The sequence below is a fragment of the Mobula hypostoma genome, chromosome 1 (genome assembly GCF_963921235.1).
Source record: "Mobula hypostoma chromosome 1, sMobHyp1.1, whole genome shotgun sequence".
Classification (NCBI taxonomy): Eukaryota; Metazoa; Chordata; class Chondrichthyes; order Myliobatiformes; family Myliobatidae; genus Mobula; species Mobula hypostoma.
Window position 1 is genome coordinate 2,651,589 of NC_086097.1, and position 23,420 is coordinate 2,675,008.

General features: G+C 41.5%; 1 protein-coding gene across 3 annotated transcripts in view; it reads right to left on the reverse strand.

The window, feature by feature from the left end:
- btbd7 (BTB (POZ) domain containing 7) overlaps positions 1–23,420 on the reverse strand; it is a 116,221-nt gene that overhangs the window by 19,263 nt on the left and 73,538 nt on the right. For 2 of the 3 annotated variants that reach the window (XM_063043214.1, XM_063043224.1), the window contains one exon: positions 21,383–21,543. In XM_063043214.1, the coding sequence (XP_062899284.1) occupies positions 21,383–21,543 (161 nt within the window). Of the gene's footprint in view, positions 1–19,187; positions 19,986–21,382; positions 21,544–23,420 lie in introns of those variants that run through there. The other variant, XM_063043234.1, reaches the window with a different exon arrangement.

Below are 23,420 nucleotides of genomic sequence, written 5' to 3' on the forward strand. Positions count from 1 at the left end.
CAGTGGGTTCAGTAAACTCTAAGTATTCCCCACAGCCCTAATCCATTTCTGTGTAATTGATTCCTTCTCACTTGCACCCTGATGTTAAACATAGTGATTTATAGTAGTCAGTTAACCAACCGCCTTTTGTAGATCTGGGAGAAAACCAGAGGAGCCAGGGAAAAGCCACATCATCACATGGAGTAAGTGAAAATTCCACAGAGACCTCCTCAAGCTCAAGAAAATGCAACAATTTTTAAATGTGCATTTATATTGTAGTCTTGGGTTTATGTTATTAATATTGCAGCTTTAAAAATATTATTTTTGAACCTTTATTGATGGGAGAATAGTTCTGCCACAGTAGCACAGCGCTGCTGCTATTACAGTCCAGGGTGTTCTGGAGTTGGAGTTCAATTCCAGCACCTTCGTTAAGAAGCCTCTGTACATCCTCCCTGTGGAATGTGTGGGTTTTCACTGAGTCTTCCCGTTTCTTCCCACAGGCCAGATAGGTTAACTGGTCATTGTATATTGGATTAAATTGGGGTTGTCGGGGGTTGCTGGGGTGTGTGGCTCAAAGAGCCGGAAGGGCCTATTCCGTGCTGTACCTCTAAATAAAAAAAAATAAATGACTGGGGTCATTTCTGTCTTTACTAAAATTGCCATATCTTACATGACTATCATCTGTCAACCACTCAAATTTTAATAAATAATAACAATAACAACTTATAGTGCACTCTTCATTCAAATGATGTAAACAGCACATGCCTGGAATTTATTGATTTATTGACCATAAGATATCAGAGCAGAATTAGGCCTTTTGGCCCATCGAGTCTGCTCTGCCATTTCATCATGCTGCATTCATTTTCCCTCTCAGCCCCAACCTCCTGCCTTCTCCCCGTATCCCTTTGTGCCCTGACTAATTAAGATTAAAAGATCAGTTGCCACTGGTGAGTTGGAAGTTGCCAGGTGTCAGTACTACCAAAAGATGGGAAGGCAAAAATACATAAGACATAACTTATGATACCCTAACTAATCAAGAATCTATCAACCTCCTGCATATTCAATGACACAGCCTCCAGAGCCAAGGCAAATGAGTCAGGAAGAACCAAAGGTGTAAATGTGAGACTAGAGATGGCCACTTGCACATCTAACTGCAGGGAGTTACAGCAAATTATCACAAACAGCAACAGGCCAGAGATCACCTAGCTTTCTCACCCGTGAAATCTGGCAGCAATCTCATCTTAATGATGAATGATCCTGGGAATGAAAGGGTTAAGATATGAGGAGCACCTGATGGCTCTGGGCCTGTACTCACTGGAGTTTAGAAGTGAATCTCATTGCAACCTACCGAATACTGAAAGATTTAAATAGAGTAGATGTGAAGAGGATGTTTCCTTCCTATAGTGGGTGAGTCTAGGAAATGATTCCCAGTGGGGGGCAGTAAGTGTCATAAGGGGGCATTAGGGGAAATAAAAGCTGTTGAGGTGTTCGGGATTCTTGGGGGGGGAGGGGGGCAGTAAGTGGCACTAACTTGAGATGTGAAACCTGACCGACTGTTAGAGCAGACACTTCTAAAAAAAAGAACGAGGCACTGGAACACAGGAAGAGCCATAGCTCTGCAGGCAGTGGGCACCCATCATCACAACGCATCTGAAACTTGACAATCTCAACTGAACTTATCAACACACAGACATCATTGCTGGTGGACAAATTAGCAGTCAGGGTGCCCAAAAGTTCCCCTTCACCCGCGGCACAGAACAAGTTCATGCAACTTAACAGTTAGTAAATCAAGAACATCCCCACAACTTTCTCTACAGACACCAAAGGGTGAACCAGCCGACCCCGAGGATTACCAACGAGGTGTTCAAAGTGAACTCAGATTCATATGTGCGGTCAAGAACCATCTTTGGGGATTATGAGACCTTATATGATTGGTCAAGCATGTTAACTGGAATAATATAAAGGCAGCTTGCTGAACACCAGCACTATCCAGACTAACATTCAGATTCTAATCTGAATCCTTGTCAACGTAATTTTTGCTGTTGTGATTGTCTCATCTTCGCTTAGCCATTCCTTTGCATACCGCTACCATCATCTCATCTGTGTCAACTCGCTAATGTTGTCAACATCCAATAGACGTTCCCAGTTTGTGATCATTTTTTATTTCAATTTCACCCCATTAATGATAGATAAATACGTATGGCACGATCTCTATGAGTCTGAAGATGGTGAAGCTTTGAATTCTAGCCCTGGTGAGAAACAGAAACTACAGGAAGTGCATCCATACACATACCTGGAGTATGGTTTTATTCTGTTCCCATCAGATCACAATGTCTTATATGTTATACTATACTGTCTACTGAAACCATCAAGATTGCAGGAACACTTCTGTAAAAGACACCCTGAAAAAGCTGCTTATATTTGAAAAGTGTTGCACATTTGAGTCATTTGCCAAGAAAGCTAAAAATAACCTTGATAGTGGTCTCATTCATTTTGTACAGTCCTAACTTAGATAATCCTTTTTTTAAAAAGGTATTTGCTTTACTGCTTGATTTAAATGAATATATGTTGATAATGGGTGGGGATTTTAACTGTTGTTTAAATCCTTTGATTGACAAGAGTTCAACCAATCAGCCACTTCCAAATCACTCCGCGTCACTTATTAATTCCTCTGACTGATTTTGGATTGATTGAATTATGGAGGTATCTGCACCCTGATAACAGAGAATATTCTTTCTCTTCACATGTTTATAAAAAATATTTGAGAATCAATTATATTATAATGGATCCTCGCTTCTTGCCTAGAGTTGAAAATTGTGAATATGATGCTATTGCTATATCTGATCATGCGCCTTTGAGTTTGTCTTTTGAATTTAATAATGTCATTCTTGCCCGTCCACCATGGCTCATGTCTCAGACACTATTGCAAAACTCTGACTTTGTCAGTTTTATTGAAACTCAGATAAAAGATTTTTTTCTTTTTAATGATATAGGGGGTACGTCTAAATTAAGCATATGGGATACATTTAAAACATTTTTACGTGGTCAGATCATTTCTTATTCAGCTAAGCTTAAAAAACAGACTAAAGTAGAATTAGGTAAGATTTCAGAACAAAATAAAGACTTAGATAATATTTATGCAATTTCCCCTAATATTGATTTATTCAAACAAAGGGTGGAACCTCAATCACAATATAATCTATTATTAACTCATCCTATTGAAGGCTATTTGATTAAGTTAAAGAGCCAATTTTATATGTTTAAAGATAAAAATAATAAACTGCTTGCATCTCAATTAAAAACAGCTAGAGCCAAAAGACAAATTTTGAAAATCCGTAGCAAAGATGGCGCCCTGGCTTGGGAATATGAAGAAATTAATAAGATTTTTATACTGAACTTTATAAATCTCAATGTCCAGTAGATTCCTCTAAAATGAATGCTTTCTTACGAAAGACTGCTTTTCCTAAAATTTCTGTTGAGGATCAAAAAACTCTTGATGCCCAAATTACTGAAGCCGAAATTCATAAAGCTATTTTTTCAATGCAATCTGGTAAGACGCCTGGACTTGACAGCTATCCTGTAGAATTTTATAAAAAATTTGGAAAATTGCTTTCTCCGGTCGTGCATGCGGCCTGTTACAGCCACTCCGACTAGTTTCCTTACTTTTTTATCACGTTATTTGTTGTATTTTTTTCCCCACGGTAACATGTTGAAGCTGCATCCTAACATGCTAGTGGAGAGAGATTTATTTGGGTTTTTAGTGCTGGAAATAGTTATATTTGGACACGTCTCACTAGCAAGGCAGCAGTATGGTGGCATTGTTTATTCCAGGGACCAGCTGATTGCGCTTATGCCAGCCGGTTTAGCGAGCAGAGCGACAGACACCCCAGCTGAAATCTGGAGGAAAACACACAGAGGATGCAGAAGGCGATCAAAAAGGCGAGGAAAGAGGACCGGGTCGAGACAACACAGACTTATGGAAAAGAGAAGTTATAAGCCGTGTCTTCCCTCTCTCATTATGGGCAATGTGAGATCGCTGGGTAATAAAATGGACGAGTTGGTGGCACTGGTCGGGAGTCAGAAAACATTTCCGGAGAGCAGTGTTATGTGTTTCACTGAAACATGGCTGCACGAGGACATACCCGACCAAAACGTTTCCATGGAGGGTCGGGCTGACGGGAAGTGCACTGAGAACGGTAAGTGTAAAGGAGGGGGGCTTGCTGTTCTGGTTAACAACAGATGGTGCAATCCTGGTCATATTACGATCAAGGAACATGTTTGTAGCCCGGATATTGAACATTTTGCTGTTGGACTCTGGCCATATTCCACCGAGATGCAACACTGGGCGTCATGGGAGGTTATTCCTGTCTGTGGCCATCAAACTTTGCAGCTCCTCCTGTGGAGGGTCAGACACCCTGAGCCAATAGGCTGGTCCTGGACTTATTTCCATCTGGCATAGTTTGCACATCGTTGTTTGATTGTTTGTGATTTTGTGTTGCTATATTTATGCTCTATTCTTGGTTGGTGCAGCTGTAACGAAACCCAATTTCCCTTGGGATCAATAAAGTATGTCCATCTATCTATGTTGGAAATAATTAAAGATTCTTTTGTGAAAGGTGATTTATCCTCTACTTTTTAATGAGGCTTCAATTTCTTTAATTCTTAAAAAGGAGACAGATCCTACTGATTGTGCCTCTTATAGACTTATTTCATTATTGAATGTCGATCCTAAGATTCTGTCAAAGATAATTGCCAATCGGTTGGAGAATATTTTGGGTAAAATTATTTTTAAAGATCAAACAGGCTTTATTAAGGGCAGTTACTCTTTTTCAAATGTTCGGAGATTATTTAACATTATATATTCATCTTCTTTTAAAACTCCACAATGTGTCGTCTCTTTGGATGGTGTAAAAGCGTTGGATCCAGTTGAATGGAAATATTTATTTAATGTTTTACAGAAATTTGGCTTTGGTGTTAATTTTATTAATTGGATTAGAATGATATATAAAACTCCTATTGCTACTGTTATTACTAATAACTGTAGGTCTCCTTTTTCTCAGTTTTCACAGGGGACAAGACAAGGTTGTCCGTTAACTCCTTTGTTATTTAATTTAATATTAGAACCCCTTGCTATTGCTCTTTGTGAAACTAAAGATATTTATGGAAATTTTGTAAATGAGACCATTCATAAAATTTCTCTTTACACTGACGATTTATTGGTTTATATATCCAATCCCGAGGAATCTATTCTTGCCTTGCTAAAATTATTTAATGAATTTGGAGATTTTTCAGGATATAAAAAATAAATTTTAGTAAAGTGAACTGTTTCCTTTAAATGAATCTGTTTCTATATATGATAATACTCCTTTCAAAGTCATGGATTCATTAGATATTTAGGTGTTATAATCACTAAAAAAATAAGGATCTTTATAAAGCTAATTTTGTTTCCTTGGTAGATTCTAGGAAGTATTTATTAAGTAGATGGAGTCCACTTACATTTTCACTTGTTGGTCGCATCCATATAGTCAAAATGATGATTTTACCAAAATTTTTATATTTATTTCAGAATATCCCTGTTTTTTTGACTGAGAAGCGATTAAGCATTCTTCACTAAATTGGCTCCAGTTCCGCAAATTTTTTTAATCTTAAAAAAATTTAAACTTTGTGGTTTAATTTACCGAAATTACTTTTTTAAGCCTTCTCTGACTGATCCAACTTTTTACTTTGGAGAAATAAAGGTATTAATTCTTTTTTGGATTTAAAGAAGATAGACTAATGTCTTTTGACCAATTAGTTTATAAATATTCTCTTTCTTACTCACACTTATTACAATACCTTCAAGTTAGACATTTCTTACAAAAATATTTAAGTAATTTTCCTTACATATTGGATGCTGACCTGTTAGATACTATCATGAGTATGAACCCTTCGATGAAGGGTTCCATTGGAAGAATTTATAATTTACTATTACAATGGGATAAGTGTCCTTTATTTAAGATTAAACAAGACTGGGAAAAGGAAATTAACTTGACTTCTAGGACGGAGCATTGGTTAACTCTTCTTCGATCTGTGCTCGTCATTCACTGATTCAATTTTAAATTGTACATCGTTACCATTTGACGAAGGAGAGATCGTCAAAAATATTCCCTAACGCTGATAGTTAATGTGATAAAACTGAGATGGCTACACTGACACACATTTTGGTTTTATTCTAAACTAGAACAGTTCCCGAGGTCAGTTTTTTTGACAATTTCTAAAGCATTTAAAATTAATTTACAACCTAACAAATTAACTGTGCTTTTGGGAATAATTCCTCAAAATACCCATGGTATTTCTTTGTCTGACCAACATGTTATTGCATTTGTTACATTGATAGCTAGGAGGGCCATTTTGTTGAAGTGGAAAGATACACCGGCTCCCACTTTGTCACAATGGTTCTCTCATGTGATGCTATGTCTTAGTTTGGTGAAAATTAGAAGTCGAACCTTTGAACCTATGTTTGATTTTGAGAAAAGATGGGGTTCATTCGCTCGTTATTATCATTTGAGTTAATTGATAGATTTCCTTCACGATCTAATTGTAAATTTTTGGTAGTTTTTTTTGCTGACGGTTTGATGTTTATCTTTAGAAGCTTTTCTATGACACATGACTCCAGGGTTGAACACCTCACTTTTTCTTGCTCGGTAGGGGTTTCTTTTCCTTTATCACCAAAAATTTTTTCAATCTTTATAATAATGATTTTTTCTTGAGACATTTTTAAGTGTTGTTTTCTTTGATGTACTCTTGTAAATTCTGGATAATAATAAAAAGATTTGAAAAGATAGTGGTTTCATTGCTTCTTAGAACATTTCCAAAATAATAGCAAGTATGGAAAATCTGACACAACTGCTGAAAGATTAGTAATGTCTGCTGTATCAGAAGTGATCACCACTGTTCTCAAAATGAATAGCAGTATTTTAAAGTCAAACTCTGTAGCTCGTCATATTGACAAAATGAGTGAAGACATTGAGTATCAACTATGCACAGAGGTACAAAAAACTGGATGAATCAATTGTGCAAGGGTAACGAGGCATTGCTAATGGCATATATACAATTTATCAAAAATGGGAAAGATTTATGGAGATCCTGTTTTGGAAAATTTTAAAACAAATATCAAGCTCAAAATGTATATTGAGGATCAAAGTACTCTGATTAGGAACATGATTTCTTGTGCAACAGATGGAGTAATATATATGACAGGTCATCATGCTGGTTTAGTGGCATTTATGAGGAAATAAACAAGTCTGGTCATAACACATTGTGTAATTCATCATCAACATCTCGTAGCCAAAAACTTCAGCCAGTGACTTTTTTTCAAACATGACTCTTGTAGTATCTGCAGTCAACAAAAGCTCATCCATTAAATAGCAGAATATTTCGCCAGTTATGCCAAGATAATGATAAAGATTTTGTATGCTTGCTTCTTCACACTGAAGTGCATTGGCTGTCAAAAGGCCACTGCTCAAGAAGTCTCCTTCATCCTTTTGGCACTGTGGTTGAATTGAATTTTTGCTCAAAGTCGACAAGAGCTTGGGAAACAAGATTGAACTTCAATGTGGAGATGTGGCAAACCTAGCTGATCTGTATGAAAAATGAACATTTTAAATATTAAACTGTAAGGTGAAAACTTCAATTTAATCCAGGCATAAACTGCAGTGTCCACTTTTATCAGAAAATTGGAAATATAGTGCCTATAAAAAATATTCAACCCCTCGGAAGTTTTCATATTTTATTGAATCACTGTGGATTTGATTTGGAATTTTTGACACTGATCAACGGAAAAAGACTTTTTCATGACAAAGTGAAAACAGCTGTCTACAAAGTGAGCTAAATTAATTACAAACATGAAACTCAAAGTAATTGATTGCATAAGTATTCACACCCTTTAAGTCAGTATTAAGTAGATGCACCTTTGGCAGCAGTTACAGCCTCGAGTCTGTGTGGATAGGTCTCTATCAGCTTTGCACTGCCGGACACAATTTTTCTCCATTCTTCTTTACAAAACTGCTCAAGCTCCGTCAGATTGCATATGGATCATAAGTGAACAGCTCTTTTCAACTCCAGCCTCAAATTCCAAATTGGATTGAGGTCTGGACTATGACTAGGCCACTCCAGGACATTAACTTTGTTGTTTTTAAGCCATTCCTGCGTAGCTTTGGCTTTCTGCTTAGGGTACTTGGGAGAAGATTTGTTTTCTAGCAAGACACAGTTCTCTTGCAGACTGCATCAGGTTTTCCTCCAGGATTTCTCTGTATTTTGCTGCATTCATTTTACCCTCTATCTTCCAGGGCCAGCTGCAGTGAAGCACCCCCACAGCATCATGCAGCCACCACCATGCTTCATGACAAAGATGGTGTGTTTTTGACGGTGTGCAGTGTTTGGCTTACTCCAAACATAATGCTTAGTCTGATGGCGAAAAAGCTCAACCCTCTACCATCTGACTTCAGACTCTCCCACGTCTTCTGGCACATTCTAGCCAAGGTTTCATGTGAGTATTGTTTTTGAACAGTGGCTTTCTCTTTGCCACTCTTCCATAAAGCTGTGATTGGTGAAGCAGTGGGGCAACAATTGTTGTACGTGCAGTGTCTCCCATCTCAGATACTGAAGCTTGCAACTCCTTACAGCTGTCCACAGGTTTCTTGATAGTCTCCCTCACTTTTTGAGGAAAGCCTGCTCGAGGCAAATTTACAGCTGAGCTATATTCTTACGATTTCTTGTATCCATCTCCTGACTTGTGCTTTTCAATAACCTTTTTGCAGAGTCACTTGGAGTGTTTTTGCCTTCATGGTGTAGTTTCTGCCAATTTGAAACATAGAAAACCTACAGCACAATACAGGCCCTTCAGCCCACAACGCTGTGCCAAACATGTCCTTACTGTAGAGATTACCAAGGGTTACTCATAGCCCTCCATTTTTCTAAGCTCCATTAACCTATCCAGGAGTCTCTTAAAAGACCCTATTGTATCTGCCTCCACCTCCGTCGCTGGCAGCCCATTACATGCACTCACCGCTGTCTGCGTAAAAAACATACCGCTGATATCTCCTCTGTACCTACTTCCAAGCACCTTAAAACTGTGCCCTCTCGTGTTAGCTATTTCAGCCTGGGAAAAAGCCTCTGATTATCCACAAGAACAATGCCTCTCATCATCTTATACACCTCTATCAGGTCACCTCATCCTCCGTTGCTCCAAGAAGAAAAGGCCGAGTTCACTCAACCTATTCTCATAAGGCATGCTCCCCAATCCAGGCAACATCCTTGCAAATCTCCTCTGCACCCTTTCTATAGTTTCCACATCCTTCCTGTAGTGAGGTGACCACAGCTGAGCATAGTACTCCAAGTGGGGTTTGACCAGGGTCCTATATATCTGTAACATTATCTCTCAGCTCTTGAACTCTATCCCACGGTTGATGAAGGCCAATGCACCGCTGAGTGTTCGATGGACTCAGACCCCAAGATCCCTCTGATCCTCCACACTGCCAAGAGTCTGACTATATTCTATATAATACTATATTCTGCCATCACATTTGACCTACCAAAATTAACCACCTCACATTTATCTGGGTTGAATTCCATCTGCCACTTCTCAGCCCAGTTTTGCATCCTATTGATGTCTGGCTGTAACCTCTGTCAGCCCTCCACACTATCCACAACACTCCCAACCTTTGTGTCATCAGCAAATTGACTAATCCATCCTCCTTCTTCCTCATCCAGGTCATTTAAAAAAAAGAATCACGAAGAGAAGGGGTCCCAGAACAGATCCCTGAGACACACTACTGGTCACCGGCCTCCATGCAGAATGACCTGTCTACAACCACTCTTTGCCTTCCATGGGCAAGCCAGTTCTGGATCCACAAAGCAATGTCCCCTTGGATCCCATGCCTCCTTACTTTCTCAATAAGCCTTGCATGGGGTACCTTATCAAATGCCTTGCTGAAATCCATATACTCTACATCTAACAACACATATCAAAGTTGCTGGTGAACGCAGCAGGCCAGGCAGCACTTCTAGGAAGAGGTACAGTCGACGTTTCAGGCCGAGACCCTTCGTCAGGACTAGATCTACTGCTCTACCTTCATCAATGTGTTTAGACACATCCTCAAAAAATTCAATCAGGCTCATAAGGCACAAACTCCCTTTGACAAAGCCATATAACCATATAACAATTACAGCATGGAAACAGGCCATCTTGGCCCCTCTAGTCCGTGCCAAACGCTTACCCTCACCTAGTCCCACCAACCTGCACTCAGCCTGTAACCCTCTGTTCCTTTCCTGTCCATATACCTATCCAATTTTACTTTAAATGACAATTTCTGCTGGAAGCTCATTCCACACAGCTACTACTCTCTGAGTAAAGTTCCCCCTCATGTTACCCCTAAACTTTTGCCCCCTAACTCTCAACTCATGTCCTCTTGTTTGAATCTCCCCTACTCTCAATGGAAAAAGCCTATCCACGTCAACTCTATCAATCCCCCTCATAATTTTAAATATCTCTATATCTATCAAGTCCCCCTTCAACCTTCTACGCACCAAAGAGTAAAGACCCAACCTGTTCAACCTTTCTCTGTAACTTAGGTGATGAAACCCAGGTAACATTCTAGTAAATCTTCTCTGTACTCTCTCAATTTTATTGACACCTTTCCTATAATTCAGTGACCAGAACTGTACACAATACTCCAAATTTGGCCTTACCAATGCCTTGTACAATTTCAACATTACATCCCAACTCCTATGCTCAATGCTCTGATTTATAAAGGCCAGCATACCAAAAGCTTTCTTTACCACCCTATCCACATGAGATTCCACCTTCAGTGAACTATGCACCATTATTCCTAGATCTCTCTGCTCCACTGCATTCTTCAATGCCCTAATATTTACCATGTACGTCCTATTTTGATTAGTCCTACCAAAATGTAGCACCTCACATTTATCAGCATTATACTCCACCTGCCATCTTTCAGCCCACTCTTCTAACTGGCCTAAATCTCTCTGCAAGCTTTGAAAACCTACTTCATTATCCACAACGTCACCTATCTTAGTATCATCTGCATACTTACTAATCCAATTTACCACCCCATCATCCAGATCATTAATGCATATGGCAAACAACATTGGGCCCAGTACAGATCCCTGAGTAACACCACTATTCACCGGCCTCCAATCTGACAAACAGTTATCCAGAAACTGCTGGAGTCAGTTATCAAAGATAACTGCGGTGAAATCATCGGACAAAGTCAGCATGGATTTGTGAAAGGAAAATCATGTCTGACGAATCTCATAGAATTTTTTGAGGATGTAACTAGTAGAGTGGATAGGGGAGAACCAGTGGATGTGGTATATTTGGATTTTCAAAAGGCCTTTGACAAGGTCCCACACAGGAGATTAGTGTGCAAACTTAAAGCACACGGTATTGGGGGTAAGGTGTTGATGTGGATAGAGAATTGGTTAGCAGACAGGAAGCAAAGAGTGGGAATAAACGGGACCTTTTCAGAATGGCAGGCAGTGACTAGTGGGGTACCGCAAGGCTCAGTGCTGGGACCCCAGTTGTTTACAATATATTAATGACTTGGATGAGGGAATTAAATGCAGCGTCTCCAAGTTTGCGGATGACACGAAGCTGGGCAGCAGTGTTAGCTGTGAGGAGGATGCTAAGAGGATGCAGAGTGACTTGGATAGGTTGGGTGAGTGGGCAAATTCATGGCAGATGCAAATTAATGTGGATAAATGTGAAATTATCCACTTTGGTGGCAAAAATAGGAAAACAGATTATTATTTGAATGGTGGCCGATTAGGAAAAGGGGAGGTGCAACGAGACCTGGGTGTCATTATACACCAGTCATTGAAAGTGGGCATGCAGGTACAGTAGGCAGTGAAAAAGGCGAATGGTATGCTGGCATTTATAGCGAGAGGATTCGAGTACAGGAGCAGGGAGGTACTACTGCAGTTGTACAAGGCCTTGGTGAGACCACACCTGGAGTATTGTGTGCAGTTTTGGTCCCCTAATCTGAGGAAAGACATCCTTGCCATAGAGGGAGTACAAAGAAGGTTCACCAGATTGATTCCTGGGATGGCAGGACTTTCATATGAAGAAAGACTAGATGAACTAGGCTTGTACTCATTGGAATTTAGAAGATTGAGGGGGGATCTGATTGAAACGTATAAAATCCTAAAGGGATTGGACAGGCTAGATGCAGGAAGATTGTTCCTGATGTTGGGGAGGTCCAGAACGAGGGGTCACAGTTTGAGGATAAAGGGGAAGCCTTTTCGGACTGAGATTAGGAAAAACTTCTTCACACAGAGAGTGGTGAATCTGTGGAATTCTCTGCCACAGGAAACAGTTGAGGCCGGTTCATTGGCTATATTTAAGAGGGAGTTAGATATGGCCCTTGTGGCTACGGGGATCAGGGGGTATGGAGGGAAGGCTGGGGCGGGGTTCTGAGTTGGATGATCAGCCATGATCATAATAAATGGCGATGCAGGCTCGAAAGGCCGAATGGCCTACTCTTGCACCTATTTTCTATGTTTCTATTACTACTCTCTGGCGTCTCCCATCCAGCCACTGCTGAATCCATTTTACTACTTCGACATTAATACCTAACGATTGAACCTTCCTAACCTTCCGCGTGGAACCTTGTCAAAGGCCTTACTGAAGTCCATATAGACAACATCCGTCACTTTACCCTCGTCAACTTTCCTAGTAACCTCTTCAGAAAATTCAATAAGATTTGTTAAACATGACCTTCCACGCACAAATCCATGTTGACTGTTCCTGATCAAACTCTGTCTATCCAGATGATTATATACACCATCTCTAAGAATACTTTCCATCAATTTACCCACCACCAACGTCAAACTCACAGGCCGATAATTGCTAGGTTTACTCTTCGAACCCTTTTTAAACAATGGAACAACATGAGCAAGACTCCGGCACCATCCCCGTTTTTAATGACATTTGAAATATTTCTGTCAGAGCCCCTGCTAATTCTACACTAACTTCCCTCAAGGTCCTAGGGAATATCCTGTCAGGACCCGGAGACTTAACCACTTTTATATTCCTTAAAAGCGCCAGTACTTCCTCTTCTTTAATCATCATAGTTCCCATAACTTCCCTACCTTACCTTACACAGTTCAATATCCTTCTCCTTAGTGAATACCGAAGAAAAGAAATTGTTCAAAATCTCCCCTAATTCTTTTGGTTCCACACATAGCTGTCCACTCTGATTCTGTAAGGGACCAATTTTATCCCTCACTAGCCTTTTGCTATTAATAAAACTGTAGAAACCCTGTGAATTTATTTTCACTTTATTTGCCAAAGCAACTTTGTATCTTCTTTTAGCTTTTCTCATTTATTTCTTAAGATTCTTTTTACATTCTTTATAGTCCTCGAGCACCTCATTTACTCCATGCTGTCTATATTGATTGTAGATATCTCTCTTTTTCCGAACCAAGTTTCCAATATCCCTTGAAAACCATGGCTCTCTCAAACTTTTAACCTTTCCTTTCAACCTAACAGAAACATAAAGATTCTGTACCATCAAAATTTCATCATTAAATGACCTCTATTGATCTATTACATCCTTCCCATAAAACAATTCGTCCCAATCCACTCCTTCTAAATCCTTTCGCATCTCCTCAAAGTTAGCCTTTCTCCAATCAAAAATCTCAACCCTGGGTCCAGACTTATCCTTCTCCATAACTAGAATGAAACTAATGGTATTGTGATCACTGGACCCGAAGTGCTTCCCAACATGTACCTCCGTCACCTGACCTATCTCATTCCCTAACAGGAGATCCAACACTGCCCCTTCTCTAGTTGGTACCTCTATGTATTGCTGCAAAAAACTATCCTGCACACATTTTACAAACTCCAAACCATCCAGCCCTTTTACAGTATGGGCTTCCCAGTCAATGTGTGGAAAATTAAAATCTCCCACAATCGCAACCTTGTGCTTACTACAAATATCTGCTATCTCCTTACAAATTTGTTCCTCCACTTCTCGCTCCCCATTAGGTGGTCTATAATACACCCCCATAAGTGTTATTACACCATGCCCATTCCTCAATTCCAACCAAATAGCCTCCCTAGACAAGCCCTCTAATCTATCCTGCCAGAGCACCGTTGTAATATTTTCTCTGACAAGCAATGCAACACCTCCCCCTCGTGTCCCTTCGATTCTATCACACCTGAAGCAACGAAATCCAGGAATATTTAGTTGCTAATCACACCCCTCCTGCAACCATGTTTCACTAATATCATACTTCCAGGTATTAATCCATGCTTTCAGCTCATCCACCTTTCTTATAATGCTCCTAGCATTAAAATGAATACATTTAAGAAATTTTCCACCTCTTACTCTCTGTTTATCACTAACGGTGCAAACAACTTTACTATTTTGTTTTTCTTCCTTCTCCCTTAAATCCACTGGAGCCTCTCTAGTAAACCTACCTGCAAGAATATTTGTCCCCCTCCAGTTCAGATGTAAACTGCCCCACCGGAACAGGTCCCACCTTCCCTGGAAAACTGCCCAATTATCTATAAATCTGAAGCCCTCCCTCCTGCACCATGTCTTCAGCTACGTGTTGATCTGCGCTATCTTACTATTTCTAAATCCGCCTGCACGTGGCACTGGTAGCAATCCTGAGATTGCTATCCTGGAGGTTCTGTCCTTTACTTTGGCACCTAGCTCCCTAAACTCACCTTTCAGGACCTCCTCACTGTTCCTACCCACATCATTGGTCCCAACATGGACCACGACATCCGGCTGCTCACTCTCCCTCTTGAGAATACTGAGAACTCGATCCGAGATATCGCGGACCTTGGCACCAGGGAGGCAACAGACCATCCGGGATTCTCAATCTCTTCCACAGAACCTCTCATCTGTCCCCCTAACTATCGAATCCCCTATCACTACTGCTCTCCTCTTTTCTCTCCTTCCCTTCTGAGCTGATGGTCCCGTCTCAGAGCCAGAGACGCAACCACTGCAATTTATCCCTGGTAGGTCGTCCCCATCAACAGTATCCAAAATGATGTACTTATTGGTGGAACGGCCACAGGGGTGCTCTGCTCATTCTGTCTATTCCCCTTCCCTCTCCTGACAGTCACCTAGCTACCTGTCTCCTGACTTTTAGGGGTGACTATCTCCCTGTAACTCCTGTTTATTTCTGCTTCTGCCTCAGGAGTGATCTGAAGTTCATCCAGCTCCAGTTCCAGTTCCCTAACTAGGTTTGTCAAGAGCTGCAGCTGGATGCACCTTTTACAGGTGTAGTCACATACTGCAAACGGAGCACTCAACTGCCCTAACTGTTGCCTCCATTACCTACTCCTAAGGTAATTAGATTTATTAAAGGACTCATATTATGCCTGTCCAAATGTTCATAAATCCTGTGTCTCAGGATCTTCTCCATCAACTTATCAACTACTGAAGTAAGACTCACTGGTCCATAATTTCCTGGGCTATCTCTACTCCTTGTATAAAGGAACAACATCTGCGACCGTCCAATACTCCAGATCATTGCCAGAGGCTCAGCAATCTCCTCCCTCGCCTCCCACAGTAGCCAGGGGTACATCTCATCCCGTCCCGGAGACTTATCTAACTTGATGTCTTTCCAAAAGCTCCAGCTCATCCTCTTTCTTAACGTCTATATGCTCAAGCTTTTCAATCTGCTGCAAGTCATCCGTACCATCGCCAAGATCCTTTTCCATAGTGAATAATGAAGCAAAGAATTCATTAAGTATCTCCTCCGGTTCCATACACACTTTTCCACTGTCACACTTGATTGGTCCTTTTCTTTCACATCTTATCCTCTTGCTCTTCACCTACCTGTAGAATGTCTTGACATTTTCTTTAATCCTGTTCACCAAGGCCTTCTCATGGCCCTTTCTGGCTCTCCCAATTTCATTCTTAAGCTCCTTCCTGCTAGCCTTATAATCTTCTAGATCTCTATCATTACCTAGTTTTTTCTGAATCTTTCGTAAGCTTTTCTTTTCTCCTTGACTAGATTTTCAATAGCCTTTGTACACCACGGTTCCTGTACCCTACCATCCTTTCCGTCTCACTGGAACGTACCTATGCAAAATGCCAGGCAAATATCTCCTGAACATCTGCCACATTTCTGCTGTACATTTCCCTGAGAACATCTGCTCCCAATTTATGCTTCCAAGTTCCTGCCTGATAGCTTCATATTTCCCCTTACTCCAATTAAACATTTTCCTAACTTGTCTGTTCCTGTCCCCCTCCAATACTATGGTAAAGGAGATAGAATTGTGATCACCATCTCCAAAATGCTCTCCCACTGAGAGATCTGACACCTGACCAGGTTCATTTCCCAATACCAGATCAGGTACAGCTGCTCCTCTTGTCCACTTATCTACATATTGTGTCAAGAAATCTTCCTGAACACACCTAACAAACTCCACCCCATCTAAACCCCTTGCCCTAGGGAGTTGCCAATCAATACTTGGGAAATTAACATCACCCACCACGACAACCCTGTTATTATTACACCTTTCCAGAATCCGTCTCCCTATCTGCTCCTTGATATCCCTGTTACTATTGGGTGGTCTATAAAAAACACCCAGTAGAGTTATTGACCCCTTCCTGTTTCTAACTTCCACCCAGAGACTCAATAGACAATCATTCCATGACTTCCTGTATTTCTGCAGCCGTGACACTATCTCTGATCAGCAGTGCCACGCCCCCACCTCTTTTGCCCACCCCCCACTTTCTAAAACATCTAAAACCTGGCACTCTAAGTAATCATTCCTGCCTCTGAGCCATCCAAGTCTCTGTAATAGCCACAACATCATAGCTCAAAGTACTGATCCACGCTCTAAGCTCATCCGCTTTGTTCATGATGCTTTTTTCATTAAAGCAGACACATCTCAAACCATCGGTCTGACCGCATCCCTTCCCTATCACCTGCCTATCCTCCCTCTCGCACTGTCTACAAGCTTCCTCTATTTGTGAGCCAACCACCCCTTCCTTCCATCTCTTCAGTTAGGTTCCCACCCCCCCAGCGATTCTAATTTAAACTCTCTCTCCCCAACAGTCTTAGCAAAACTCCCTGCCAGGGTATTGGTCCCCCTCATATTCAAGTGCCAACTGTCCTTTTTGTACAGGTCACGCCTGCCCCAAAAGAGGTCCCAATGACCTAGAAATCTGAATACCTGCCTCCGCTCCAATCCCTCAGCCACGCATTTATCCTCCACCTCACTCTATTCCTGTACCCATTATTGCGTAGCACAGGCAGTAATCAACTTTCTTCCTAACTAACCCTCTGTGGTCTGTTTTCAGGACCTTCTCCCTTTTCCTACCTATGCCGTTGGTACCAATATGTACCATGACCTCTGGCTGTTCACTTTCCCACTTCAGGATGCGATCAGAAACATCCTGGACCCTGCACCTGGGAGGCAAACTACCATCCGTGTTCCTTTCCTGCATCCACAGAATCGCCTGTCTGACCCCCTAACTATAGAGTCCCCTATCACTACTGCCTTCTTCCTTTCCCTGCCCTTCTGAGCCACAGGGCCAGACTCTGTGCCAGAGGCACTGTGGCTTCCCCTCAGGGAGGCCGCCCCCTCCCCCCTCTCAACAGTACTCAAGCAGGGGTACTTATTGTTAAGGGGGTCAGCCAGAGGGATACTCTCTAGTATCTGACTCTTGCCCTTCTCTCTCCTGTTACCCACTTATTTGTCTCCTGAGGCCCGATGAGGCCTATAGCTTCTCTCTTATCACCTCCTCACTTTCTCTGACCAGACGAAGGTCATCCAGCTGCATCTCCAGTTCCTTAATGCGGTCCCTAAGGAGCTGCAGCTTGACACACCTGGCACAGATGTGGCCATCCGGGAGGCTGGGAGTCTCCCGGACACCCCACATCTGACACCTAGTACAGAACACCAGCCTCACAGACATACTTCCAGTTCTATTCTTCACAGGTAACTTACCTCGCTTCGACCCATTTATTGCCTAAGCCCTGTTGAGCCAAAGCCCTCCTACTCTGTCTCCCTATACTCTGTTGCCTGCTCTATAATGCTGTCTCCTTTTAAACTCTTCCCGTTGGTCTAACTTGCTGACATCCACATGCTTGCACAGTTGTGCCTCGATCAAACTGCTAAAGAAAAAATACTGACCTTCCAGATACAGGTTAATTTTTACTACAATCAAGTAAGCACCTTGACTGCATGGTGATCTCCATTTAAAACCAGTTGGCTGCACCAGTGATAATTGGGTGTGTCATATTAAAGGGGATGATTACTTGTGCAATCAATTATTTTGTGTTTTATATTTGCAATTAGATCACTTTGTAGAGATCTGTTTTCACTTTGACCCTCAAGTCTTTTTCTGATCAGTACCAAAAAAAGCCAAATTAAATCCACTGTGATTCAACACTGTACAGGTTTCCCCCGCCATCCGAAGGTAGAGCATTCCTATGAAACGGTTCGTAAGCCGGAATGTCGTAAAGTGAAGCAGCAATTACCATTTACTTATATGGGAAAAATTTGTGAGCATTCACAGACCGAAAAGTAACCTACCAAATCATGCCAAATAACACATAAAACCTAAAATAACAGTAACATATAGTAAAAGCAGGAATGATATGATAAGTACACAGCCTATATAAAGTAGAAATACTTTTCTACAATCATTGCCTCACTGTTCTTCGTAGCGAAAATCTCACGCAAGCGCTCTCGGCAGAAACACTCTCTCCAGTAACCTTTAAAGCTATGAAGCTGCCAAATCATACCAAATAATGCATAAAAATACACAGCCTATCTAAAGTAGAAATAATGTATGTACAGTGTAGTATCACTTACCGGAATCGGGAAGACAGCGCCGAACACACTGATGATGGTGTGTTAGGCTGAGTCGTCGGAGGGTGGGGTGGTGCAGTGGATCACAACCTCCAGGCCGCCGATCGATACCGATCCACGAAGCATGCAGGGGTACAGCAGTGGCTGGGACGCACCCGGCACATCATTAAGAAAAAAGCCGAAATAAACAAGCTAGTTAATTAGGTGCCGCCCAGCAATTGCCTCTGATCTGGGCCGATAAATACGTGCCGGGCAGCACCTAATTAATTAGCTTGTTTATTTCAGCTTTTTTTTCTTAATGATGTGCTGGATGTGTCCTGGCTACCGCTGCATTCTCCGCGGCAATGTATCGGTCCGCGGCCCGGGGGTTGGGATGGTGGGACACTGGGGTGTCATCTCATCGACGTCTATCTCCATCAGGGCAGGCAGGTCATTTTCTTCTGAGTCTGCTGCCTCGATATCGAAGGTCGAGGTTTGTCGTCTGCTGTGGCTGATGTGGAAGGCTTGAAAAACGACAGTATGCTTGACTGCTTAGCCTCGCGCATTTTTCTATCATACAGTTCTTTGTAAGCACTCGAACTATCCTGCAAATATGCCCTAAACCTATGTACCCTTTCAAAATTAAAGTGGTACTTTTCTGCAATCATCGAAGCAAAAATCTTACGCAGTTGCTTCACATTCAGTTCCTGGACGACTTCACTTTCGGTCTGTTCGCTACTGCATTCGGTTTCAATTGTTATCCTTTCCTCTTCCAATTGCATCAGCTCTTCATTTATCAGTTCTTGGTCATGGGATGCCAAAACCTCTTCAATATCATCTTCGTCAACTTCCACAAGCCAAGCTCAGTTTGTCCTTACTTCCTTCACCACGATCGAAACGCTTAATTATGCCTAGTTTTACGCTATGTGTAACACCCTTACGAGCTCTTTTAGGCTTTTCCGATACCTTAGAAATCATCTTGCTAACGGCTGCTCACAGGCACGTGTTTAAGCAATGCCGGCTAGAATGCAGTTCCGGGGAGGAGCTTGGCTGCTCGGGGCGCGCGCTGCCTTTTTTCATAACAGTGAAAACACCTTCTGTTAGTGAAAACAGGTAACTAATGTAGGTTTTTCGTAACAGCGAGGTTTCGTAAAGCGAATGTTCGAAAAGTGGGGGACACCTGTAAAACAATAAAACATGAAAACTTCTGGGGTGGGGGGAGGTGATGAATATTTTTTATAGGCACTGTATACAAGCAAAACATTGGGTGAAGAATGTTCTCAGTTTCCCTGCATGGAAAGTATGACACTTGCTTTCACAGACAATAATTTGGAAGAGTACTGCTTATAGTCACTGAAGAAGGATTTTCAGAATCGACTCAAGGATTTGAAACAATATAGAAATTCTGAATTGGGCAGGTAACCTATTTCTTTGCAAGGTGAAGCTTGCAAAAATAAATTATTGGAATTCAGAATGATAAAGAAGCAAAAAATGCTTCTCAAAAATATTGGCTTTTGTGGTATTTGGCTACCATGACATACAAAGTTTCCTGGTCTTTGGAGAAGAGCCAAACTGCTCATCGTTGTATTTCCATCCTGCTACCTTGTTGAAAGAAGTTTTAGTGCAGTGAACCACAAACTCACAAAAACCGCTTGGACATTTTTTACACGTGGAGATGCAGAGCTTTTGCTGTCAAAACTTGAACCAGATATTTCAACTCTTACTAAAAGCCATCAAGCTCAAATATCACTTTGATATTGAAGCTGCTGTAAAGTGCGCAGGTACTGTGTAAGTTCGGTTTAAAGACAAGTAAAAATTTAAAGCAGAATAATTTTTCTCATGTTAGCATACGGTAGATACTGTGCCTAAGAGGGGTGCTGGCAAGGTTGAAGATCCTTTAGGAGCGAGTTGGCAAATATGAAACTGGTTTGGGTGTGGGGGGGGAGGGGAGTGTTGGGCTAAAAGAAAAGGTTGGGAAACACTGGTCTAGGACAAGAGACACACCCTCAGGATAGAGGGACATCTAATTAAAACAGAGATGAGATGGAATTTCTTTAGTCAGAGAGTAGTGAATCTGTGAATTTATTGTCACAGATGGTTGTGGAAATCAAGTCATCGGGCATATTTAAAGCAGAAGCTGATAAGTTTTTGATTAGCCTGGATGTCAAAGGTTATGGGGAGAAGGCTAGATAATGAGATTGAGAGACATAATAATTGGCCATGATGGAATGGCGGAGCAGACTTGATGGACTGAACGGCCTAATTCTACTCCTATGTCTTATGTTCCATTACATCCACATCCGATAGAATGGAAAGTCTGTGCAGTCCTCGGTGTGCAGGACTAATGGAGTTGTACTATACTGTACCAACACACATTAATGATACTTAACATGATCTCGTTGTTGGTGATCTGCCAGGTATACCGGTGGTTGTGAGTCTGATGTTGAGTGACTGAGAGCACTGATTGCTTTTCAGCATCTCAGTACCGTTTCCCCCTCCCCCATTCTGCTCCAATGTCTTATGTTCTTATGGTGTTAAACCTGAGCAAAATTAAGAGACAAAATGAAATCAACCTACAGCATCATTAAGAACCTCACTGTTAGTCGGAAGGATGTGATCTATGCGAATATGAGGCAGAACTGGAGACAAAATCTCTTTTAGTTCTTCTATGTCCAGATCACGTCGTTTTACACCTCTTTTGTTGACACTGTGTGCAGTTCCACTCAGCAGGTTCGGCTCTGAAACAAAACACAAACTAATACAAAATCATGCAACATTATGCTCTTGGATGAGCAGAGTGAGAAAGCCTTACATTTACATAACTGTTTCTTTTATATCAGAGTAAAGATGTCCTGAGACACATTCAGGTAGCATTGTCAGGTATCGAGTCAATAAAGGAAGCTTTAAGACAAGTGACCAAAAGCCCTTTCAAAGAGATTGGTTTTTAAGATTCAAGATTGTTTAATGTCACCTCCAGCACACAAGTGTAAAGGAGAACAAAATACTTGTTACCCCAGATCAGATGCAGCACAAAAAAGACAATAAGGTAAAGAATACAATAAAAAAACACAATAAATATAAATACATAAGATAGCTTATATACACAGATTGATTGTATGTCCATAAAGTGATGCTAGGGAGAGGAGCGTCTGTATGTAAGTGGACTGACACTAAACGACACAGTAATGGCGGAGGGGTGGGTTAATGGGTAGAGGTGTTGATCAGCCTTACTGCTCGGGGAAAGGAACTGTTTTCGCATCTGGTGGTCCTGGTGTGGATGCTACGTAACCTCCTCTCTGTTGGCAGTGGGACTGACAGTAATGAGTAGGATGGGTGGGGTGCTTCCTTATGTTATTGTACCTTTCTGTATACATGCCTTTGATGATGAATAGGCTGGTGCCAGTGATGTGCTGGGCAGTGTTAACTACCTGCTGTAGAGTCCTCATTGGTGGAGTGACTAAGGCTATTGTCATACTGATGAGCCAAGATACAGATACATGAACGTCGATTTCTCGAGCTTCTAGTAATGGCCTTCTCCATTTCCCATTCCCCCTTTCCCTCTCATCTTATCCCTTTGCCTGCCCATCACCTCCCTCTGGTGCTCCTCCCCCCCACCCCCCCTTTCTTCCATGCCATTCTGTCCTCTCCTATCAGACAGCCCCTCTCCAGCCCTGTACCTCTTTCAGCAATCAACTTCCCAGCTCTTTACTTCATCCCTCCCCCTCCCGGTTTCACCTGTCACCTGTTCCTCTGTCCCCTCCCCCAACCTTTTAACTCTGCTCATCTTTGTCTCTCCAGTCCTGCCAAAGGGTCTCGGCCCGAAACGCTGACTGTACTCTTTTCCATAGATGCTGCCTGGCCTGCTGAGTTCCTCTAGCATTGTGTGTGTGCACTGCCAGGCTCACCATCTTTATTCTTTTCTCTCTTCTTTACTCTTAGCCACTGGACCTCAACTTCTTCCTATTTCTAATTCTCTTTGTTCTATTAACACTTAATAAAACGATTGTGAAGCAACGAGTTCTGTGCCTCTTCACTTCTGAAAGAAGCTTGGATCAAAAGCATCAGAATCCAACAATTGTCATTCAGTAAGTTTACGGATGACCTTGTACCACGCTGCCACCTTTCCGCACGAACATCACAACCTTACTGTAAGTAAAACAGCCTGCTCCGTCACTGGTCTGTGAGCATACTGATTTAGAAAGCCATCTCCAAACGCTCATACTCTGCACTACTGCTAGTTGTGTGCTCAATAAGTTCAATGTGGTAGCTTCAATCCAAATTATACAAATTACAAATGTGCTGATTAAAAATAAACTCCATAAAAAATTCTTATAGGATTTGTCAGGTCTGTATAAGTGCATCAAGGATGTGAGATTCATATTAGGAAAATCCTTATATAAATACCATCTCAAAACAAGAGCTACATGTTGGTAGAGATGAAAATTTGCATCAAAAGGTATTGTAGGATGTTGTGAATAAAACATGCAAGATTCGTTTTATGTGCTTAACAAAAGCTCTAGCTCTTTACTTACATTACAAACTAAAAGCATGTCAGACACCACCTCTTAAAGTGAACACAACAACTCAATGGTGGTGTTTGTGAATTATATAGAAC